Source organism: Tachypleus tridentatus, chromosome 9, assembly GCF_004210375.1.
Source record: "Tachypleus tridentatus isolate NWPU-2018 chromosome 9, ASM421037v1, whole genome shotgun sequence".
Classification (NCBI taxonomy): Eukaryota; Metazoa; Arthropoda; class Merostomata; order Xiphosura; family Limulidae; genus Tachypleus; species Tachypleus tridentatus.
In genome coordinates, this window is record NC_134833.1 from 132747613 (window position 1) to 132767141 (window position 19529).

The 19529-nt window shown below is 30.3% G+C and overlaps 1 protein-coding gene across 6 annotated transcripts in view; it reads left to right on the forward strand.

Annotated features, from left to right (window-relative positions):
- Positions 1-19529, forward strand: part of EDTP (Egg-derived tyrosine phosphatase) — an 83224-nt gene that overhangs the window by 39171 nt on the left and 24524 nt on the right. For all 6 annotated transcript variants that reach the window (XM_076457339.1, XM_076457340.1, XM_076457343.1 and 3 more), the window contains exons 9-13: positions 109-179; positions 782-859; positions 1031-1094; positions 14612-14774; positions 16453-16489. In XM_076457339.1, the coding sequence (XP_076313454.1) occupies positions 109-179; positions 782-859; positions 1031-1094; positions 14612-14774; positions 16453-16489 (413 nt within the window). The remainder of the gene's footprint in view (positions 1-108; positions 180-781; positions 860-1030; positions 1095-14611; positions 14775-16452; positions 16490-19529) is intronic.

Below are 19529 nucleotides of genomic sequence, written 5' to 3' on the forward strand. Positions count from 1 at the left end.
AACTAAATTTTTATAATTTTATATATATATTCTAATTTTAATTATGATTAGTTACTCTGAATTCAGAAAGAAAAGAAAGGCTTAGAAAATGTGGGTTTTTGTTTACAGGTTGTGAATTTTTCAGAGAGTATAAGGACAACGGATACTCGGCCGAAGGGTTGGTTTTTGACTGGAATCAGGTTTGTTCTAGCTTCATGTACTTAAACAGTTTTTCCTTTTGGTAAATGAACATGTTTATCTTTAAATATAGACATTTTGTTGAAATCTTTTTAATAAAATATTTTTACATCAATTTTGATATGTGTGACTCAAATTATAAAGCTTGTAATTTTCCATTGTATGTTATATTAACAATTGATTTATAAACTATGTTTTAATATTGGTCTTCTTGACATACATTGATAGTAAAACTTCACATTTATATTTGGAACACTAGTTTGTAAAATGCACTTTGTTCCTACTGGTTAATTTTAGGGTTAAATTACATGTTTTAATTGTAAAAATATATAAGTTTAAATTGATGTGCATCAAGAATAAAAACTACTAATACTATTGGAGAAAGACAACTATTTCTAAATAAGTTTGTATTTAATTATTGATCTGACTGACTTTGTAACATTAAGTTAATGTTTAAATAGAAATTTTAAAAATGTAGCACCTACAAAAGCTGTTCTAATGATTATTCTATATTCTTAAGATGCATTAAAGCTTAAAACTGTGTTAAATTTATTTTTTTGTATTAGTAATTTTTAAAAATCTTGTTTTTGATTTGAATTTTTAGCCATTTGTAGATGCCCACTTAGGTGTGCCTTTTGATTCCATAAGTTCTCAACTTGATATTGACTGGATTCATTACAAGGTTTGTTTTGAGCATAACCATATAAATAAAATAAATGAATACGAGTTGAATATTTGATTTGTTTTTAGTTTATGAAATAAAATTTTGCAAAACCATATAAAGTTTAAAAAATATTGTAATGAACAGAAAGTGTAAAATTTCTTACACAATTTTTTATTATTTAACTTTCAGTCATGGGACCTAGTCAAGTTGACACAGAATTATCTGAAACTTCTTCTAAAATATATTATTGAAGGTAATAATTTTGTTTTTATTTGTCAATAATTTTTTTGCTTAGGTAATGTATAAATCAACAAAAACCTACTGAAGGATGGTATTGCTGTTTTTTAATTTTTAGTTATATTAACACCCTAGTGGCTCAACTGCAAGTCTTGAGGGCTCAAACTACCTAAAGCTAGGTTTTGAAGCTCTGTTTGGCACAGCACAGATAGCCCATTATGTAGCTTTGTGTTTAACAACAAATAATTATACTTAGGAAACGAAACAAGTGGAATTTAGGGGACTTTCATGAAATGTTTTGCCCATGCTACTGCAATGGGAGTAATTTCATTTGACATCACACACAATTGGAATATTGTGAATATATCAACAGCTTCTCTCAAAGATGTGTGCCTTTAATATTATGCTGTATGGGAGTGATGTTCAGGGTGCAACGTTTGTTTATAAAAATATTGAAGATCATTCCTTCTTGCAGTTAAAAAGATGGCAGTGATTTTCCTGGCTTACAAGCTAGTGGAAATAAAACTGATGGAAAGGTAAGTTTCAATTTGTGCATATGCTATAGCATATTAAATAGTTTTTGAATGTAGGTCTACTTCTTAAAAAAAAAAAAAAAAAGAGTAGAAATATGACATATCTTGCTTCTCTTTCTAAATATTCAAAATTTAATAAATGTTAAACGTGTATAAAAAGGTAATGTTTAAAAACATATTTTCACATCATTGCTATCACCTGGCAAACTTAGGTTACATGCTGTACACTTTCATGGAGTCAGTGAAAAAGCGAGTGGTTTTTAGTCTTTAACCTTATAAAGAAAGATTAAGAATTAATCATCTGACAGGAATATTTTATTACAGTTGATTAAGAGATTACAACTTGCTACACTTTTCTATCCTTTCAAAAAGTTAATAATTCTTGTTTTCATGTTAATTGCATTATTGAAATGTTAGTTTCTTTCCTATGCTTTCTTTGACTCCCTAATGTAAACAAATATATCACTATATATATATTTTTGAAAAATGGTAACTTCTAGTAATAAGAAATCACACATGTATTAAGTTTTTTTTTTTTTCTGTAAGATAGAAATTTTGGATATTAAATACAGCTCATTTTATTTTCAGATGCAAGGTTTCTACTGCTGCAGAAGATAAGCAGCTGATGGTGTCAGTCAACAGAAAGAAATGATTCATTAGGAAATGTTAAAAGCTTGTACCATCTAGCAGCTCTAAGTTATCTCCAACTGTTCCAATATCAGAATGGCAGCCTCTTTTTTCCTGTTGATCAGGGACACATCCATCATGTGTTTGAAACTGAAAGTGCTAGTGTTGATGCAGACCTAGAAGACAGTAACAATAATTGTAAAGATACACCAAGCAGTATACGGGTAAACAATATGTAGAAAGTGGTCACTTTCTTGAAATTCAAGACCTTTGTTAAAAAATAGTATTACTAAATTAAATGAAAGGTAAAGTCATTGTTCCAAACTAATATTTACTGCAGTGTAACCATCACAGCTTCTTGGAGTGTAATGGAAAGTATATACATTTGTGAAAAGTGTGATATGAGATGTTCCCTTACTTTAGTATTGTTTTGAAACGTAGAAAATTATGGGCACAAAGTCTTGCTCTGTACGAGTAAACTTCAAACACGAAGGCTTTGTATAAAAAAGAAAAATCCAAGTCCAGCAATGTACTTTTGGAAGTTGTAAAAAATCATTATATCTAACTGATTCTTGTAGGCCAGTTGGCAAGTAATAGAAGTGTGACAATATGGGAAGCATTGATGCTTTATTATAATGAAGACTTTTTAGTTGATGATAATGAGGTCATGTTTTGAAAACAGTGTGCCATTTTAAAGACAAATCGGAAAAAGAATGGTTTAGAACATCTGGTAATACTATGGCAAACTCCACAAGATGGACTCTGTACATATGGTTCCAAATCCATGTTATTTTCAAAGGCTGACATCATCAACTGTGAGAAAGATGTTTTTCAGAAAATATTTTGGAGATTAGATACTTCATACAATGAAATGTGGCACAAAAAATGAAAATATTGCTTGTAAAATATGCTCACAAATCCTGTTGTTAGAAGACGTTGATAGTACAATTTAAAATATATCCAGGTAATTCACTGCCATGTGTTCACTGTAATAGTATGTATACCAGCTGACAGAAAGTTAACAGACACACCTAAAGAGCATCTGTATTGGTCTTACAGAGTGTGGTTTTGGGAGTAAGGATAGATTACTTGAAGATAATTATTTTATTAATTTGAATCTTGGTAGCCTGTATTAAAAGTTCATAATTGACATATATAACATATGATGTATATTAATGAATGATTATTCTCTGTGGAACTATTAAATTGTTTTTTGAATTGGATTTGGCATGGTGTTTGTAAATTAACTTAAATTACTATTTTTTTAGTGTATTTTAATTGAAAGTCTATTTGGGCACTAGTATATTAGAATCTTGGAACAAAGACTTTAGTTTATAACCCACAGGCCTTATTGGGAAGTAAATATGCTATAAGAATGGGAAAAACAACATTTATTTACTGAAAGAACAGATAAAAAAAACCAACTGAAAACGTAATTCTTAATTTGACAAAAAGCGTAAAAACATTATATATTTTTATAATGGTAAAATATTTTCCCCATTATCCATATCTATACATCAATAATTTATGAAAGTAATTATTCATGTGAAAAACAGTGTACCTGTATTTACATTGTGCATACAAAAATTGGATAGTCATTATGTAAGAAAAACATTATTCACATATGTTCCAGGAGAAGAATAGTGAACTATTAAAAACACTCGAGTTTTGGCTCTCATTTCAAAGCCTCTCCAAAAGTATCGACTGCTAAAGGTGTTTGTATAATTGTGTTTGTGGAGTATTTTTAGATAATGTTCTGTTTATAATTAGTAGTTTTCTAGCTGATATATAATAGTTGTCTATCCATATAAGGCCATTTCATAAATTGTATCTAGTCCATTGGAATATTCTGGAATATGTTGTTTTATAATTGGAAGTAACATGAAACATGCTGTAATTTACAAAATTTGTCATTTATTACATTTTGTAAAAAAAATTAAAATTTATCCACATAATTTAAATCTTAACTTGTAAGACTAAAATTTAACAAGATAATGCATTTTTTATCACCAGTTTTTTTTACAACAAATAAATATGAATTTAAAACTATTTCCAAATATTTAATTTTTGCAAATGTAGATCTTTAGACAATACATTTTTAAACTCCCATGCAGGAAACATTTATTTCGATGAGGCATACCTTGTTATTTATTAAGCACGTTTACATGAATTACATAAGAATAAAAATTCATGTGAAAAACGTCACACTTGTAGAATAAAAAAAATGCTAATTTCAAAACAAAGCCACTTTAATTACAAGTTAATATTTTCAGTTCTGGAAAGTAGTAGATTCTAACACCCATGTACAGCTGATGTGTAGTCATAATAGTAGATTCTAACACCCATGTACAGCTGATGTGTAGTCATAATAGTAGATTCTAACACCCATGTACAGCTGATGTGTAGTCATAATAGTAGATTCTAACACCCATGTACAGCTGATGTGTAGTCATATTAGTAGATTCTAACACCCATGTACAGCTGATGTGTAGTCATAATAGTAGATTCTAACACCCATGTACAGCTGATGTGTAGTCATATTAGTAGATTCTAACACCCATGTACAGCTGATGTGTAGTCATAATGGTAGATTCTAACACCCATGTACAGCTGATGTGTAGTCATATTAGTAGATTCTAACACCCATGTACAGCTGATGTGTAGTCATAATAGTAGATTCTAACACCCATGTCCAGCTGATGTGTAGTCATAATAGTAGATTCTAACACCCATGTACAGCTGATGTGTAGTCATAATAGTAGATTCTAACACCCATGTCCAGCTGATGTGTAGTCATAATAGTAGATTCTAACACCCATGTACAGCTGATGTGTAGTCATAATAGTAGATTCTAACACCCATGTACAGCTGATGTGTAGTCATAATAGTAGATTCTAACACCCATGTACAGCTGATGTGTAGTCATAATAGTAGATTCTAACACCCATGTACAGCTGATGTGTAGTCATATTAGTAGATTCTAACACCCATGTACAGCTGATGTGTAGTCATAATAGTAGATTCTAACACCCATGTACAGCTGATGTGTAGTCATATTAGTAGATTCTAACACCCATGTCCAGCTGATGTGTAGTCATAATAGTAGATTCTAACACCCATGTACAGCTGATGTGTAGTCATAATAGTAGATTCTAACACCCATGTACAGCTGATGTGTAGTCATAATAGTAGATTCTAACACCCATGTACAGCTGATGTGTAGTCATAATAGTAGATTCTAACACCCATGTACAGCTGATGTGTAGTCATATTAGTAGATTCTAACACCCATGTACAGCTGATGTGTAGTCATAATAGTAGATTCTAACACCCATGTACAGCTGATGTGTAGTCATATTAGTAGATTCTAACACCCATGTCCAGCTGATGTGTAGTCATAATAGTAGATTCTAACACCCATGTACAGCTGATGTGTAGTCATATTAGTAGATTCTAACACCCATGTCCAGCTGATGTGTAGTCATAATAGTAGATTCTAACACCCATGTACAGCTGATGTGTAGTCATAATAGTAGATTCTAACACCCATGTACAGCTGATGTGTAGTCATAATAGTAGATTCTAACACCCATGTACAGCTGATGTGTAGTCATATTAGTAGATTCTAACACCCATGTACAGCTGATGTGTAGTCATAATAGTAGATTCTAACACCCATGTACAGCTGATGTGTAGTCATAATAGTAGATTCTAACACCCATGTCCAGCTGATGTGTAGTCATAATAGTAGATTCTAACACCCATGTACAGCTGATGTGTAGTCATAATAGTAGATTCTAACACCCATGTACAGCTGATGTGTAGTCATAATAGTAGATTCTAACACCCATGTCCAGCTGATGTGTAGTCATAATAGTAGATTCTAACACCCATGTACAGCTGATGTGTAGTCATAATAGTAGATTCTAACACCCATGTACAGCTGATGTGTAGTCATAATAGTAGATTCTAACACCCATGTACAGCTGATGTGTAGTCATAATAGTAGATTCTAACACCCATGTCCAGCTGATGTGTAGTCATAATAGTAGATTCTAACACCCATGTACAGCTGATGTGTAATGGAATTGCTTATTTTTCATGGACTGAGAGAGATTAAGAACCCCGTCATTCTAAAAGATACTAATGATTTTGAAACACTTTTGTGCCAAAAGAATAAATTTTGAGTGTTTTAAAGAAATTGCAAAAATATTAGTTTCAAGTGCAGATGAAAATGAGCATAATGGATATGGAATAGAGTGACTGTATTTATATGGAGTCCTAAAAATAAGAGTTATTCACTTAAATTTGAATGAAGGTTAATGGAGTGAAATGAAGGAATATTCATTCTCTATTTACGGAAGCTTGTTTCGTTTCAGTTTTTTTTTTTTTTTTTTTTTGCATACACTTCCCTCACTTTTATCCAGTTGTACTGACATGAGCCAGTGAATGGAGAACTTTCTCAAAAACATGGCCTGAGAAGTGATTTGTTTAATCCATAAGCTTTAATGTGCAAACAAACATAAATAGCAAAATTACTGTCCAAGTTGTACAGGACTAGTGCACCTTTTTAAAAAAAAAGATTGTGTTTGTGATTTTAAAACTGATCTATTATTATGAAACTAATGCTAAAATTAATAAGTGTAAAATTCAGATGTAAATTGTTTAGTTATTAACAAAGAGTGAACCTGCATGTGGTTTTAGAATGTGCTGCACTAACCCATTGGTTTCTGACCAAAATGTTTTATTTTAATGGTATAGCTGACTTTCGTCATCTTAATTTCTCTAAGCAAAGAAATACACCTACTCTTCAGAAAATTTCTGATAGGAATTTTTCCTGAAAACAAAATGGCTAAGGATAAGCTACTAAAATTAAGCAAGAGACAATGTCATGCACTTAAAAAAATCAACCAAATCTATATTATGAACAAGATATTGAAATTCTGAAAGGGTTGGGATTGAACGCAGGTGTATTATATCACAGTGATTCTACCGGAGGAGTTGTAACAGATGTTGACAGCAGCTATGAATGAGATGGTTGCAGATGAACTTAAAATTACTTATTACTTTGTCATGATATAAAATACTCTTTTAGTGTAGGTAATATTAATTATTTTTCGAGTTAATGTTTTATTGTTTTGTGTGTTGTTTATAATAGAGTTAAAAGCAGACAGTTGTTGGAAGTTGTGTTTGCAATTCATTAATATTTAGACCATTGAATGTCATGTGCCAATATACTGATGTCAATAATATATGGATTTCTAGAAGGTGGGCAGATGATTAGGTGATAAACATATAAATAGTGTGAGATGAGTGGAAATAGCAGATGGACAATAGAAAGAGTAAAGTCATGTGTTAACTGCCATAGAACTGATAAGTGCAACAATTATGATAGGCCTAATGTTTAATACGTTAGAGTAAAACTAACAGTAGAAAAGGAGATAAGTAAAATAATTTACTTCAATCAAAGCATTCTTCAAAAGTATTTGAATCAGCCTAAGTGCACTTTGACAAAGGAACAAAGGATATTTTGAAGAAAGAAGACCAAACAATTATTGGAAGAACAGTGTATGACTGTAGTAACACTTGCCAGATTTGTAAGTGAATTATACTTGGAATACTGGTGAGATACAAATAGGGAAGGGTAGTTTGGCTGTCAACTAAAATTTTAAACTAATTGAATAGACCTAAGTGGAATTTTGACAAGAAGAAAACTGTATGTAGTGTTTATGACATGTCTGTAATCTCTATAGTGTAAAGTGAATTTGATATACGTACATTTAATTTGTTCTGAATATATATATATATATATGTGTGTGTGTGTGTGTGTGTGCTGTTCATTTATTGTTGCATTTATTGCCAGTAGGTCACAGACACCTACTGTAGAAGAATTTTTAGCCTAACACACTCATATTATTCAACCTATTTACTAAATACTACTACTACTGTATAAAATATTAAGAAGAATAAGCCTTATAATTTTGACATGTTATAATCATGCTTGATGGTTCAGCAGATATTTTCAAAGTAGAAAACAAAATTGTTTGCTATACTTATGTCTCAGAGGAAGAAGTTTAGTGTAAATAGACCATCATTGTTCTCTGTGATTATCAGTGGGTTGCATAATCTTTTGTAAATAGACCATGATTGTTCTCTTGAAAAATATTATGAATCTATGAAGTTTTCTGACATTTTTGACCCATCTACTTGATCTAGTGAAAAGAGAGAATTTGTGAAATAAGGAAATAAAATCAGTGCTGGAGAGATTCACTGTTATTTTGGAAAATGTCGGGTTAAACGATGCAGTTAGAGAGTGAATACAGTTGAAGTACACAGGATGATGTTTAAGTGTTAATTCTGTATGTCGGCTCATGAAAAGACTTGCTATCAGAAAGCAAGATGACTACAATAATATTCAGAAACTACTGCAGTTTTCACTCATGCTTCCATTGAGTAGTGCTCTATATGAATATAGATTTTCTCAGGTATGTGATATTTCATTCTTTTCTTAAACAGTGACAAAATATGTTTTGTACAATTGCACTTATTTAAAGCTACTTGGCATTACATATATGTATATTATAATATTAAAGATATATATATATGTATGTATAATATTAAAGATTATATATATATGTGTATAATATTAAAGATATAATTAATTGGTTATTAAGACAGAATGTTAAGGCTGAACACAGGTAGACTGTAATAAAAACAGTTTGTAGTATTTTGTGTCTCTCATTTAAAATATTAATATGCAACTATTTAATCCTGCTTACAAATCTGAGTTTGTAATACCACTGATAAGTGAGGTTGGATACGTCCATCAATATAGTTTAGCATTAAACTGTTTTGAGAGCTTGTTTTAAAAGGTGGATTTTTTATTTATTTATTTATAGGTGAGTCTAATCTAGATGAAGACTTGTTCAGTTATTTAGTACAGTGTCTTGCTGTCATTATGAGGATACATATTTCAGAAAATGTGATTACAATGTTTTATCTTACTTCTGTAATCAGTCAATCAAATCAATGTTTGATTGCATGTGCAGGAACACTGCACACCTTCATTGAATCAAGAACAAGTATGTGAACTTAACTCTGACTCAATGGGCAATGAATGCAGTGTTGATGAAGACCCAAATGAATAATCAATAATAATTGAACTGTTCTTGTGCACTGGGAACACTTTTTTTGAAAAAATGTTAGTTTTTTTCAAAATTACTTGTACTTTCTTAATGTAAAAATGTTATTTAAAAATCCTTTAATGATCTGACAATTTGTCTTACAGCAGGATTTACTGTTTTTTGTGTGTTTGTATATCAGAGGAAGCAGCCTGAGAGAGAGAGTACAAGTGGGAGGTAATTACTAGAAAAAATAAAATGTTTTAGTGGGTGTTTTGTGTGGTGCATAGCTAATAGTAGCTTATTGCTTTTGAATTGTTTGGTTTTAATAAATCATTGGAGTAGCTGGATGCTTGTGACTTTTTATTTACATACAGTGCTAGAATACTTTCAAGAAATGCTATTTATTTTGTGTTAACATATGTTCAGTGTGGATCAAAGTAATTTATATGGTTCATGAATGAGTACTTTTTTTGGACTCTTAACCATAAGGTCCTTAAATGGGATGAATGGTTTAGTGATTTGCTTTTTGTGATTTGTCAACCAGAAAACATAAATGTTTGTACATTGAAGAAATATAAATGGAAGAACATGTTTGAACTTCTGTGATGACAAGAAAACCCACTTTTAGAGAAAAATATATTTGTGAAAATGGCTGGTATGGGTTGAGTTTCGACTTTCTGATGATGACTGAAGAAGGTCGAAATGTTGTTCGCTCCCCTACATAAAAAATTTTCTCAACCCATACCAGCCATTTTTAATGTATGTTTGAACTTGGTATGTCAAACTGAATTTTCCATATCTTATTCATAATCACATAAATGTCTTTAACCCTCTATTTTCAAAAGATAATAGCTTTTATCATACTTTGATTGGAGTTAATTCTGTGTTCTTCTGTATCTTTGAATGTCCACTTGTCTTTTCAAAAGAAACAAGTATTTAAAGTTATATGTTAGATCTTATTACTGTCATGCTTCATTGCATCACAAGAAAATTCTAAAGTGTTGGTTGTAATTTCTTTACCTTTGATTATTTATCCAATCAATGGCCCAGAAAACTGGTCATTTATGTAACTTTGTCCTTATTTTTTCAAGCATCTTCATCTAAAATGCTGAAAAGATCCACATCATTAAAAAAAATAATTGTAATTTGTATTGGAATGAAGTAGTATACGTTGATGTGCTGGAATATCTCAGACATAATATATAGATTGTAGACCTCTAATTGTTATTGTAATAGATAAATGTAAAATGCATGCCCAATTATTTTAGCTATTTGACTTGTGGTTATTAAGATATTGAACAGTATTTAATATGTTTATAAATATTGTTTTCAAAGAACCTTATGAGTAGACTGTGTTCTCTTATAGTTTTTAGCACTAACTGTTTATAATAACTTTTTAATACTCTATCTGCATTGGATTTTAAATACAAGTTTCTGATGTAAAAATAACACTTGGACAGCTTCTAATTTTTTGATCAGCTCCATCACATTTTTCTTCATTTTTCCATAGTGTTTCTTTGCAAAATAATTAGGTGTAATTTGTATAAGCATAATATTTTAATAAATAGAATGATACCTAGACTTTTAATGTTAACACTCTAACCTCACAGTATAGGTTATTACACCACAAACGTATACAGGGCCTTGTCCAATGCAAATTCTAATATTTTCTCTGTATGTGAGTTCTTTAATATCAAGGTAAATTTGTATGTATTAACATAATACATTAGTTGTGTGTATGATGAAAGTATATGATATGCATCAAAAGGAATGTAGTATTTTCATAAGGACAACGGATACTCGGTTGAAGGGTTGGTTTATGACTGGAATCAGGTTCTAGTTTCATGTACTTAAACAGTTTTTCCTTTTGGTAAATGAACATGTTTATTAGTGTAGACCTCAAAATCCTTGACTCAGGGCAGCTAGTAACTTAAGAGTCTTCTGCAATCTTCATTTGATCACTTGGTTCTGTAATATACCTAGGCCTATATCTTCTTTTAGAAATCAGTGTTTTAACCTGAAAAAAGCCATTATAAAATTTTGACTTTTTGTAGATTGTAGACTAATATGTAGGGGTATGAGTTACTTTGATTTAATTTTTCACTCTTATTATCAATAAATTCAGTTGACTAGTTGAAAAACTAGTAACTGTGTAACAGAGCTTTTATATTGTTACTTTTGAAGTACATTTTAACAAATCAGCTAGAAGTTTCATAAATATAAAAACAGACTTAAACGTACTTTGGAGTTCAAAATCTTCTGTGAATAGGCCTATATTATTTGATATAGTAAACTGCCCCTTATGTGTTGTTGCTGTCTTATTCAGCTGTTCCAGCTAGAAAAATATCAGTACAATATTTCCAATCTCATAAAGGAAATAATACAATTAAAAAATATTCCTCTGCATTTAGATTATAATATGTAACACAGATTTTGTTCCTAGATAGTATGTGTTATTTCTTAATTGCTTATGTTGTAAAAGTGCAGAAAGTGGCCATTATTCCTTTCAAACTTTGCTTTTGTGACCTGGATAATGAAATTTAGAAATTAACCTGTTTTCTATGTAAAAACAGTCAAATTTGCACATTTTCATTTACATATGGTCTGAATAACACAACATATGAATCAAGATTTACATGTATTTTTACTCAACTTGTACAAAAATGTTTAGAAGCGAGTAGTTTTTCGAGATTTCCAACTGCAATGTAAATCACTTTCATGTATCATCCCCCAAATATAGTCTCCCATCATGTTTTCATTATACACTCCCAGGTCACAAAAACAAAGTTGGAAGAGAAAAATAGGTTTTTTCCATTTACTTTAAGCATAAGCAATTGGGAAATAACACTTTCTGCCCAGGAACAAGAAAAAGTAAAAATTTTGTTATATGGTGGTATTAAATTATTGATTTTTGTGTAAATATTTTGCATGCATAAGCAAACAAGAATTGTATATAACATGTTTTAAAAAAGTTGAATGATGATAATCTTTGACTGTGTTTCCCAGCAAATACTCACAAAATCAACTGTTAAGTTAGTACTACTTGTACTTTTTTTTGCTGAAAATTAGTTAAATACAGATTAAACAGTTTTTTATGATTTACTTTGTTTTCTGAATACCACAGAGGCACATAAGGTTTTGATTTTTATTTGTAGGGCACAGCATGTTTAAAAATTGTTTGCAACAGATGTAAGTTTTCTTTGTTGTTGTTATGCGTGTGTGCGCGTGTGCACACATACACCTCCCCACACACATGTTAACCATATTTTATGCCTTGTAAGATACTACAAATGTAACCAATGATAAATATTTGTCATTATTTATTTAGATATTGACAAGAACATATATTTTTATGATATGCTGTTATATATTATTTACCACATTTTACAACTTGTAAGATTATATCATGGAAGATGCACCCTAATTTTGGAAAGACCATTCTAAGAAAAATATATTTTGACTCGGCAATCAACACATTAATGCAGCTTTGACTTGTTTTCAAACTTCTGAGTGAATACAATCAAATACATCATATTATTTACAGTATATCAATGGTATTAGTTAAATTGAATGTTTTATGCTATTGAAAATATTTGTAATTGGAAAGTAATAAGATTACAGTCTGTATGAGAGGCTGTTTTGAGTAGACCCTAAGCTAACCTCTTGCCTTAACCCATCACTTTTGTCATGGGGATTTTTCATAGTATTTTAAAAGAAAAAAGTGCATCTTACAAGATGTAGAATATGATATTTATAAATGATTAAAGCCACAAGCAGTGAACTCTGTCATCCATTTCTCTTTTGGGCTTTGGAACTATGATGAAAACATGTTTTTTATATTTTTACAGGCAATAATAAGCTTTACCATGATTTGTCTGACTGCACTCCCATACAGCTCAACTCGTGTCTGAAATTGTTTCACTCAGAATCTGTCTTGTTGTCCTTAAATGTATCAGTTTGGCAAGCAAAAAGAAGTTGGCTAAGTGTAAACATTTTATGATCATATTTAGAATTTAAATGACAAGTTTTGGTTTATGTAGAACACATTCTTGTGTACTGTACGTTCATGATTCTTCATTGTTTACATTGCTCTGTTTCATGACTTCACACTTTGACATTAGCCCTGCAGTGTAATTTGCTTCGCAAAATCCTTCATCATAAGGCTCATCTCTTTTAGCTTTCCACAGTTACTCTAATTTATGAAGACAGTAGTTGCTGTTGCCTGTCAACAGTCCAGTTGCAAAGAAATACATAAGTGCTCCATTTAGCAACTTAACTGGTGTGTCTCAGTATAAATAGCAGGAATATCCATCTCATTCTCCAGCTGCCTGAGATATGTCATGGTTAAACAAGAAGTATGATTGGAAGCCTTATTTTGGTGAATTAGACCCTGCGTCCTTGTTTCCAACACAGCTGGTATATTTTTGTGTAACAAAGGGTATGGAACATTGGTCTGATAGTCAGTAGAGTTCATCTTGAACTTTTTATCCATGCTTACTATCTTTGACAATGATCATGAAATTCATAGAAAGAGTTTTCCGACATGTTGTGTACCACTTTTGGAGATTTTCTTTTTCCCTACTCATTGAATAGCAGGAAGAGGCATGAGACTTGTGTCAATTATTAAGGTGTATACACACAAACTTCATTTTTTCATTAAGAGTGACCATTTATTGCCATTTTTCTATGGCTAGGGCATTATTCACACAGTTTATACAATTTATATTCTTTTCATGAATACATCGTGTAAACAACTCGTACACATCTTTTGTTTTTTAAACAGAGCTCTTTTATTTTATCACGTAGTATTGCTCACAGTATTTGATATTTGTATTTGTGGATTCTCAGCTGTTAGAAAACACTGCATTATCGTATTGTGGTTGTGGTATAACCTGTTTCAGGTCTCCTGAATTGTCATAAAGTCCCTTGTTTTTCAGTGTCATGAAGTAAAAGGGACCATCTTTGAAATTCTAAATACCTGACTGGAACACATCTTTGATTTGAGCATATGAATATTTTGCTTTGGAAAGGACTGTTACCTATCCTTCCCAGAAGCGATCAGTTTTCAATTTCATAGTTTGTAAGAATTTTTGGATGTATTTGTAATGTTGTGGACTGGATAAAATAATGAAGTGATGTATAAATCCATTAATTTAATGCAGTGCCAGAGGTAGAAAGTATAATATTGCATTTAAGGGCATTTTTTTCATGGTAAGTTGAGTGATTTGTTTTGTTCTTCATTTTTGTAGGTACATCTGGAATGTTAATTCATTGTATATCTGGCTGGGATAGAACACCTCTCTTTATCTCACTTCTCCGCCTGTCTCTCTGGGCTGACGGAAAAGTCCATCCTACACTTACTCCTGCAGAGATTACGTATCTTACAATAGCCTACGACTGGTACTTTTTTGGGTAAGAAACGTTTGTTTAAGTTACTAAATTTTCAAGCATATTTATGTTGTGTATTATTTATCATGCTGAAATATGCATGAACGTTAATAGCAAAATTCAGTTAATTATAAGGGTTAAAAGTATTTTTGCATTGATAAATATACATATTTATTTTATTTGGTTCATAAATTATTCAATCTTAAGACAGTCAAATGTGAGAGTTAATTTTTCTTTTTTTTTAACTCTTCCAACTCTTCTGGAGAAATAAATGATATGAGATGCTTGAAATTCTGTTTTGTTTATGTCATTCTTTTGCAAGTTAAAGCAGTTTGGGGATTATTACCCATTATCATAGAAAATGTTCCAAGAATAGTTTGATAATAGCATTACTGTGTTTTTCGGATCTATGTTTTATAGTAGAATATATATCAAAGAGAAACGACATTGAGAACATTTTTTGCCTATACAGCACTTCATTGATGTTTGAGTTGTGTGGCTCTTTGGATATTTCATGGGTAATGATGCATGTAATAGTAATTAAAATATTGTAGTTGCATAGTCACAAATTCTTTGTTTATTTTTAAATTAAACTTGCAATCAATTTGTTTATAATTTATGAGAATAATTTTATATTATTTCATAGTTACAATTATACTACCAGTTGTAGCACAATACTGGATATTCAGGTTTGTTCCTACTAACAGAAATGTTGCCTTAAGAGTGGCTGTTTGTGTGAGTCATTCATACCTCATTGAAAAATATTTAGAAACCATGAACATTTTCTAAAAAGTATTTTTTCTTGGAAGTACTGCATGGGAAAAGTGTTCAGATTATGCTGAGACATACTAATGTTTCCATATGGTAAGTGATACCAGTTGTTAAAAAAATTTCTAGAATGTTTACAAATTACATAAGTAAAGATATAATTAAACAATCACATATAATCCTAATGAATGTTGTATTATTGTTGTGAGGTGAGTACTTTTACTTAATTCTGTGTTTTGTTATAAAGAATTGGTTGTTGCACATAACATAATTATTTTTTCTAATTGTCTGAATCTTGTTTATTCAAAGTGTAATAGTTTTTATGGATTTTAATTTGTGGTTCTATTTAATAGATAGCACCACTTGTATATATTGTGTCAATTACATATTAGATACATATAAACATGCTATGTCCATTATAGTAAGATTATAAAGTGTGAAACAAAATAATAACCAGAATGTTTAGAGTTGAATGAATTGGGCTTGTAGATTGACTGAGGAAAATATTATTAGTATATAAGTGCAGAAAAGTAAAAAATATACTGATATGTTTGTTCAGCCAAGAAAAGAAAATTGAAATATTTTTATTATTAATTACAATCACACTTCCAGTGCACAAAAAACAAATGTGGAGTGTCCATCACAGCAAGTTTTGATGATGAAAAAAAAACGCACACTAGAATCAGTCTCTTGGTTCTTCTGCAAATGGTTATTACATTCTCTGAAAGGTCTGTTTCAAAACATTGGTCTGAACTCTGTGAAATGTTGACAATAAGAGTAATGATGATGATGATCAGGAGGAAAAAACTTGGATAAAAGTGTCTAAAATAGCAATGAATGATGGATATTGAATGATCATATAAATGTTCTGTATTATATAATTACAGTATTTATTTAGATATTAATGTGAACATTTTTCTCTTTGTTTTTTCAGTCATAATCTAGCAGATAGAATAAGCAAAGGAGAAGAGGTGAGATGATGAATATATTTTATAATATTTTACACTTCGAATTTGCAACAATAATTCTACAAATTCCACTAAGCTGCAACTTCTATCTTGTAACTGAGTTTCTTTTATGTAGATATCTTTTATCACTTCTGTCAGATGTAGCTCTAGATGTATTGGAAAAGCCACAATATGGTTAGAAACACACAAAAAGTAGCATACAAATTTTGTGAGCATTAAAAATGTGGTTTGTACATAATTTATTATCAAAAAAACTTCAGTTAATCTGAAGTTTCAGATGGGGAGAAAGTGGCAAAATTAGTAAGTTAAAGCTACAGTTCACAAAGATAGTTCAATAGTCAATTTGAAGGAAAGTTATTTGTATTTCTATGCTATACTGAAAATGTGTTTTTTTTCATTTGCTATCACTTAAAAGATGTTAAAGTAAAAAATATGAGGTTTATTTAAAGAGTAAATAAATTATTTAACAAAATAAAACAAGATCAGAACTAGGTTCTTTATATTCTTCCTTTACTCAGATATATTTTAACCCTACCTGACATGGCAAGGTGAAGTTGTGTTAATTCTATTTATTTTGTTCTAACACTTAAAACTTTTAATCTAATTGCATGAAATTTATTATAAAAATTTCTGCATGGTATGTAATTTATGTTTGAAAAAATTATGTAATTTGACTGAGTAGTTTTGTTTTAGGCAGCAAATTTTTAGAAATTTTATGTTGAAAGTTTGGTTTAAAATACTTTCTTTTCAATTTAGTTTTTTTTTTAACTTTATTTCTATCTAAAATCATGTAAACATATCCAATAGTGTTATTTTATGAACAAAATTGTAATTCTTGTGTATGTGTTATAAATTCTGGTAGTGAATATTTTCTTTTTTGCACATGGAAACTTACATAAAAATTAAAAACTATCAAAATATGAAAATAATAAATAAATCAAATTGGACTTTTTTAAGTATTGTGGATCACAAAGTTCTGTGTTGTATAACCAGATAGGTTTAACTTGTTGTATTTTATTCTTAGTGTATAGTCCCGGTACGGCCAGGTGGTTAAGGCACTTGATTCGTAATCTGAGTGTTGAGGGTTCGAATCTCCCTTACACCAAACATGCTCACCCTTTCAGCCATAGGGGCATTACAATATGGTGGCCAATCCCACTATTTGTTGGTAAACGAGTTGGCAGTGGGTGGTGATGACTAGCTGCCTTCCCCCTTGTCTTACACTGCTAAATTAGGGAAGGCTATTGCAGATAGCCCTCATGTAGCTTTGCAGGAAATTTCAAAACAAACAGTCATACTGATTAATGTATATTGCATATCTATTTATTTATTTCTACCTGTTTAAGTTGTTATATTGGTGCAAAAATAGCATTAAACAATGATAAAAAGTAAAAGCATTGACTAGTATAAACACTACTTGCACTTTTATTTTAAGCCTACTTTGATGTAAGCTATTTTCTGGCTATAATTTTGGTCAAAATGAATTTCTCCCCAATTATTATAGTTTGTTTTTTAAAGAGTAATGACTTCTTGCACTTACATTTGCATCACTAATAATAAGTTAATTATTACACATACATAAAAAGGCTTCACTGTTATCTGAACTCCTAGCTTACCATACTCACTAATACTAAATATCTGTATTTCTTCTCACATAAGGATATTTCTATAGTTTGTAAACTGACATAATGCAAAAAATTATAACAAATGAAAACAACATAAAAGAAACAAAAACCTTAAGTTTCTGGCTTGTTCCTACATTTTGTAAGTTATACATTAGAATCCTTTGTTCTCCATTATGAAAACTTCTCTTAGCCATTTATTTTAGAAACATCATATTGTTACCTAAATGTGTTATTTACTTTATATTAACTCAGGCAGACAAGAATCTTTTCTATACAGTAATATTTAACTATTGGTTCTGTCTTGTTGGAAGGCTAAGGTCTATTTACTTCCCAATGCAGTGCAGTGACATCATAAAAGTCTCTCAATACATGGTACTTGGAAAAATAATTGAGAGACAAAGTAACATGGGAAAAAATGCTTTGGATTAATGTATTTCTAAGGGATAACAGGGTTCATATAAACCTATAATTTTGTATGGGCATAATTTTTTTTTTTTAAATTTTATCAGGCTTTGTTTACCGGTGATAGAACTGTGTAAAGATTAGAGTTGAAACATTTTGTAAGTTTTTCTTTGTAATTTATACAGTAAAAAAAACTTTATAATGTTAAAAATATCAATTGTTTGATGTAGAGTAGTAATTAATGCGTTTTTTTGGAAAGTACAATTTACTAATAAAGAAAAACACAAATAATTATATGAAGCAATTGTTAAACTGTGTGGAAATTACAAACTGTTTTGAAATATTTTTTTTATATAAAGTACACTAATAAAATTCTGCAAGGTCACAAAATATTCATCAATAAGCTAGAGGTACAAAAAACATAATGGTAATTATACCAGAAATACAATATAATCTGTAATTAATAAATAAACAAGTTGAATATAAAAGAAAAGAAGAAAATGAAAATTATGTAGCACAAGTGGAATAATTCTTTTTAAAATAGATTTAAATCAATTGAAGAATGTGTACTAATTAGAAATATGTTTTTATGTACAGAATATCTTTTTGTTAGGAGTTCAGTTTAGTTGTTCAGAGGAATTTGAAGTTGGAGAGAGAGAGAAACTGTATGCCCTGTGTTTGTTTTGTGTTGGTAGATGTAAGAGTTTGGAGGGTTTGCAACTTTTTTTTAAGCACACCTATCTCTGCTCACACTATTTTTATTCTGAAGAAAGTTTCTGTCTTCTATTTCTCTAAGCATCGGTATGAATCTTGTCTTGCCTGCTCTGGGCTTTATACCCCCATATATTGCCCAAAGCAAGTTAAATGTTGTCATTCTCTCCACCTGCATCAATGTGTGTCTTCAATCTTCAGATTTGCTGATCAAATGAGAAAAGTTGTTGCCATGCCTTGTCTTCACAGTTTATTGATCAACATGCTTTAGCTTTATATATGCAAAAACGGCTAGTTTGGGTTGA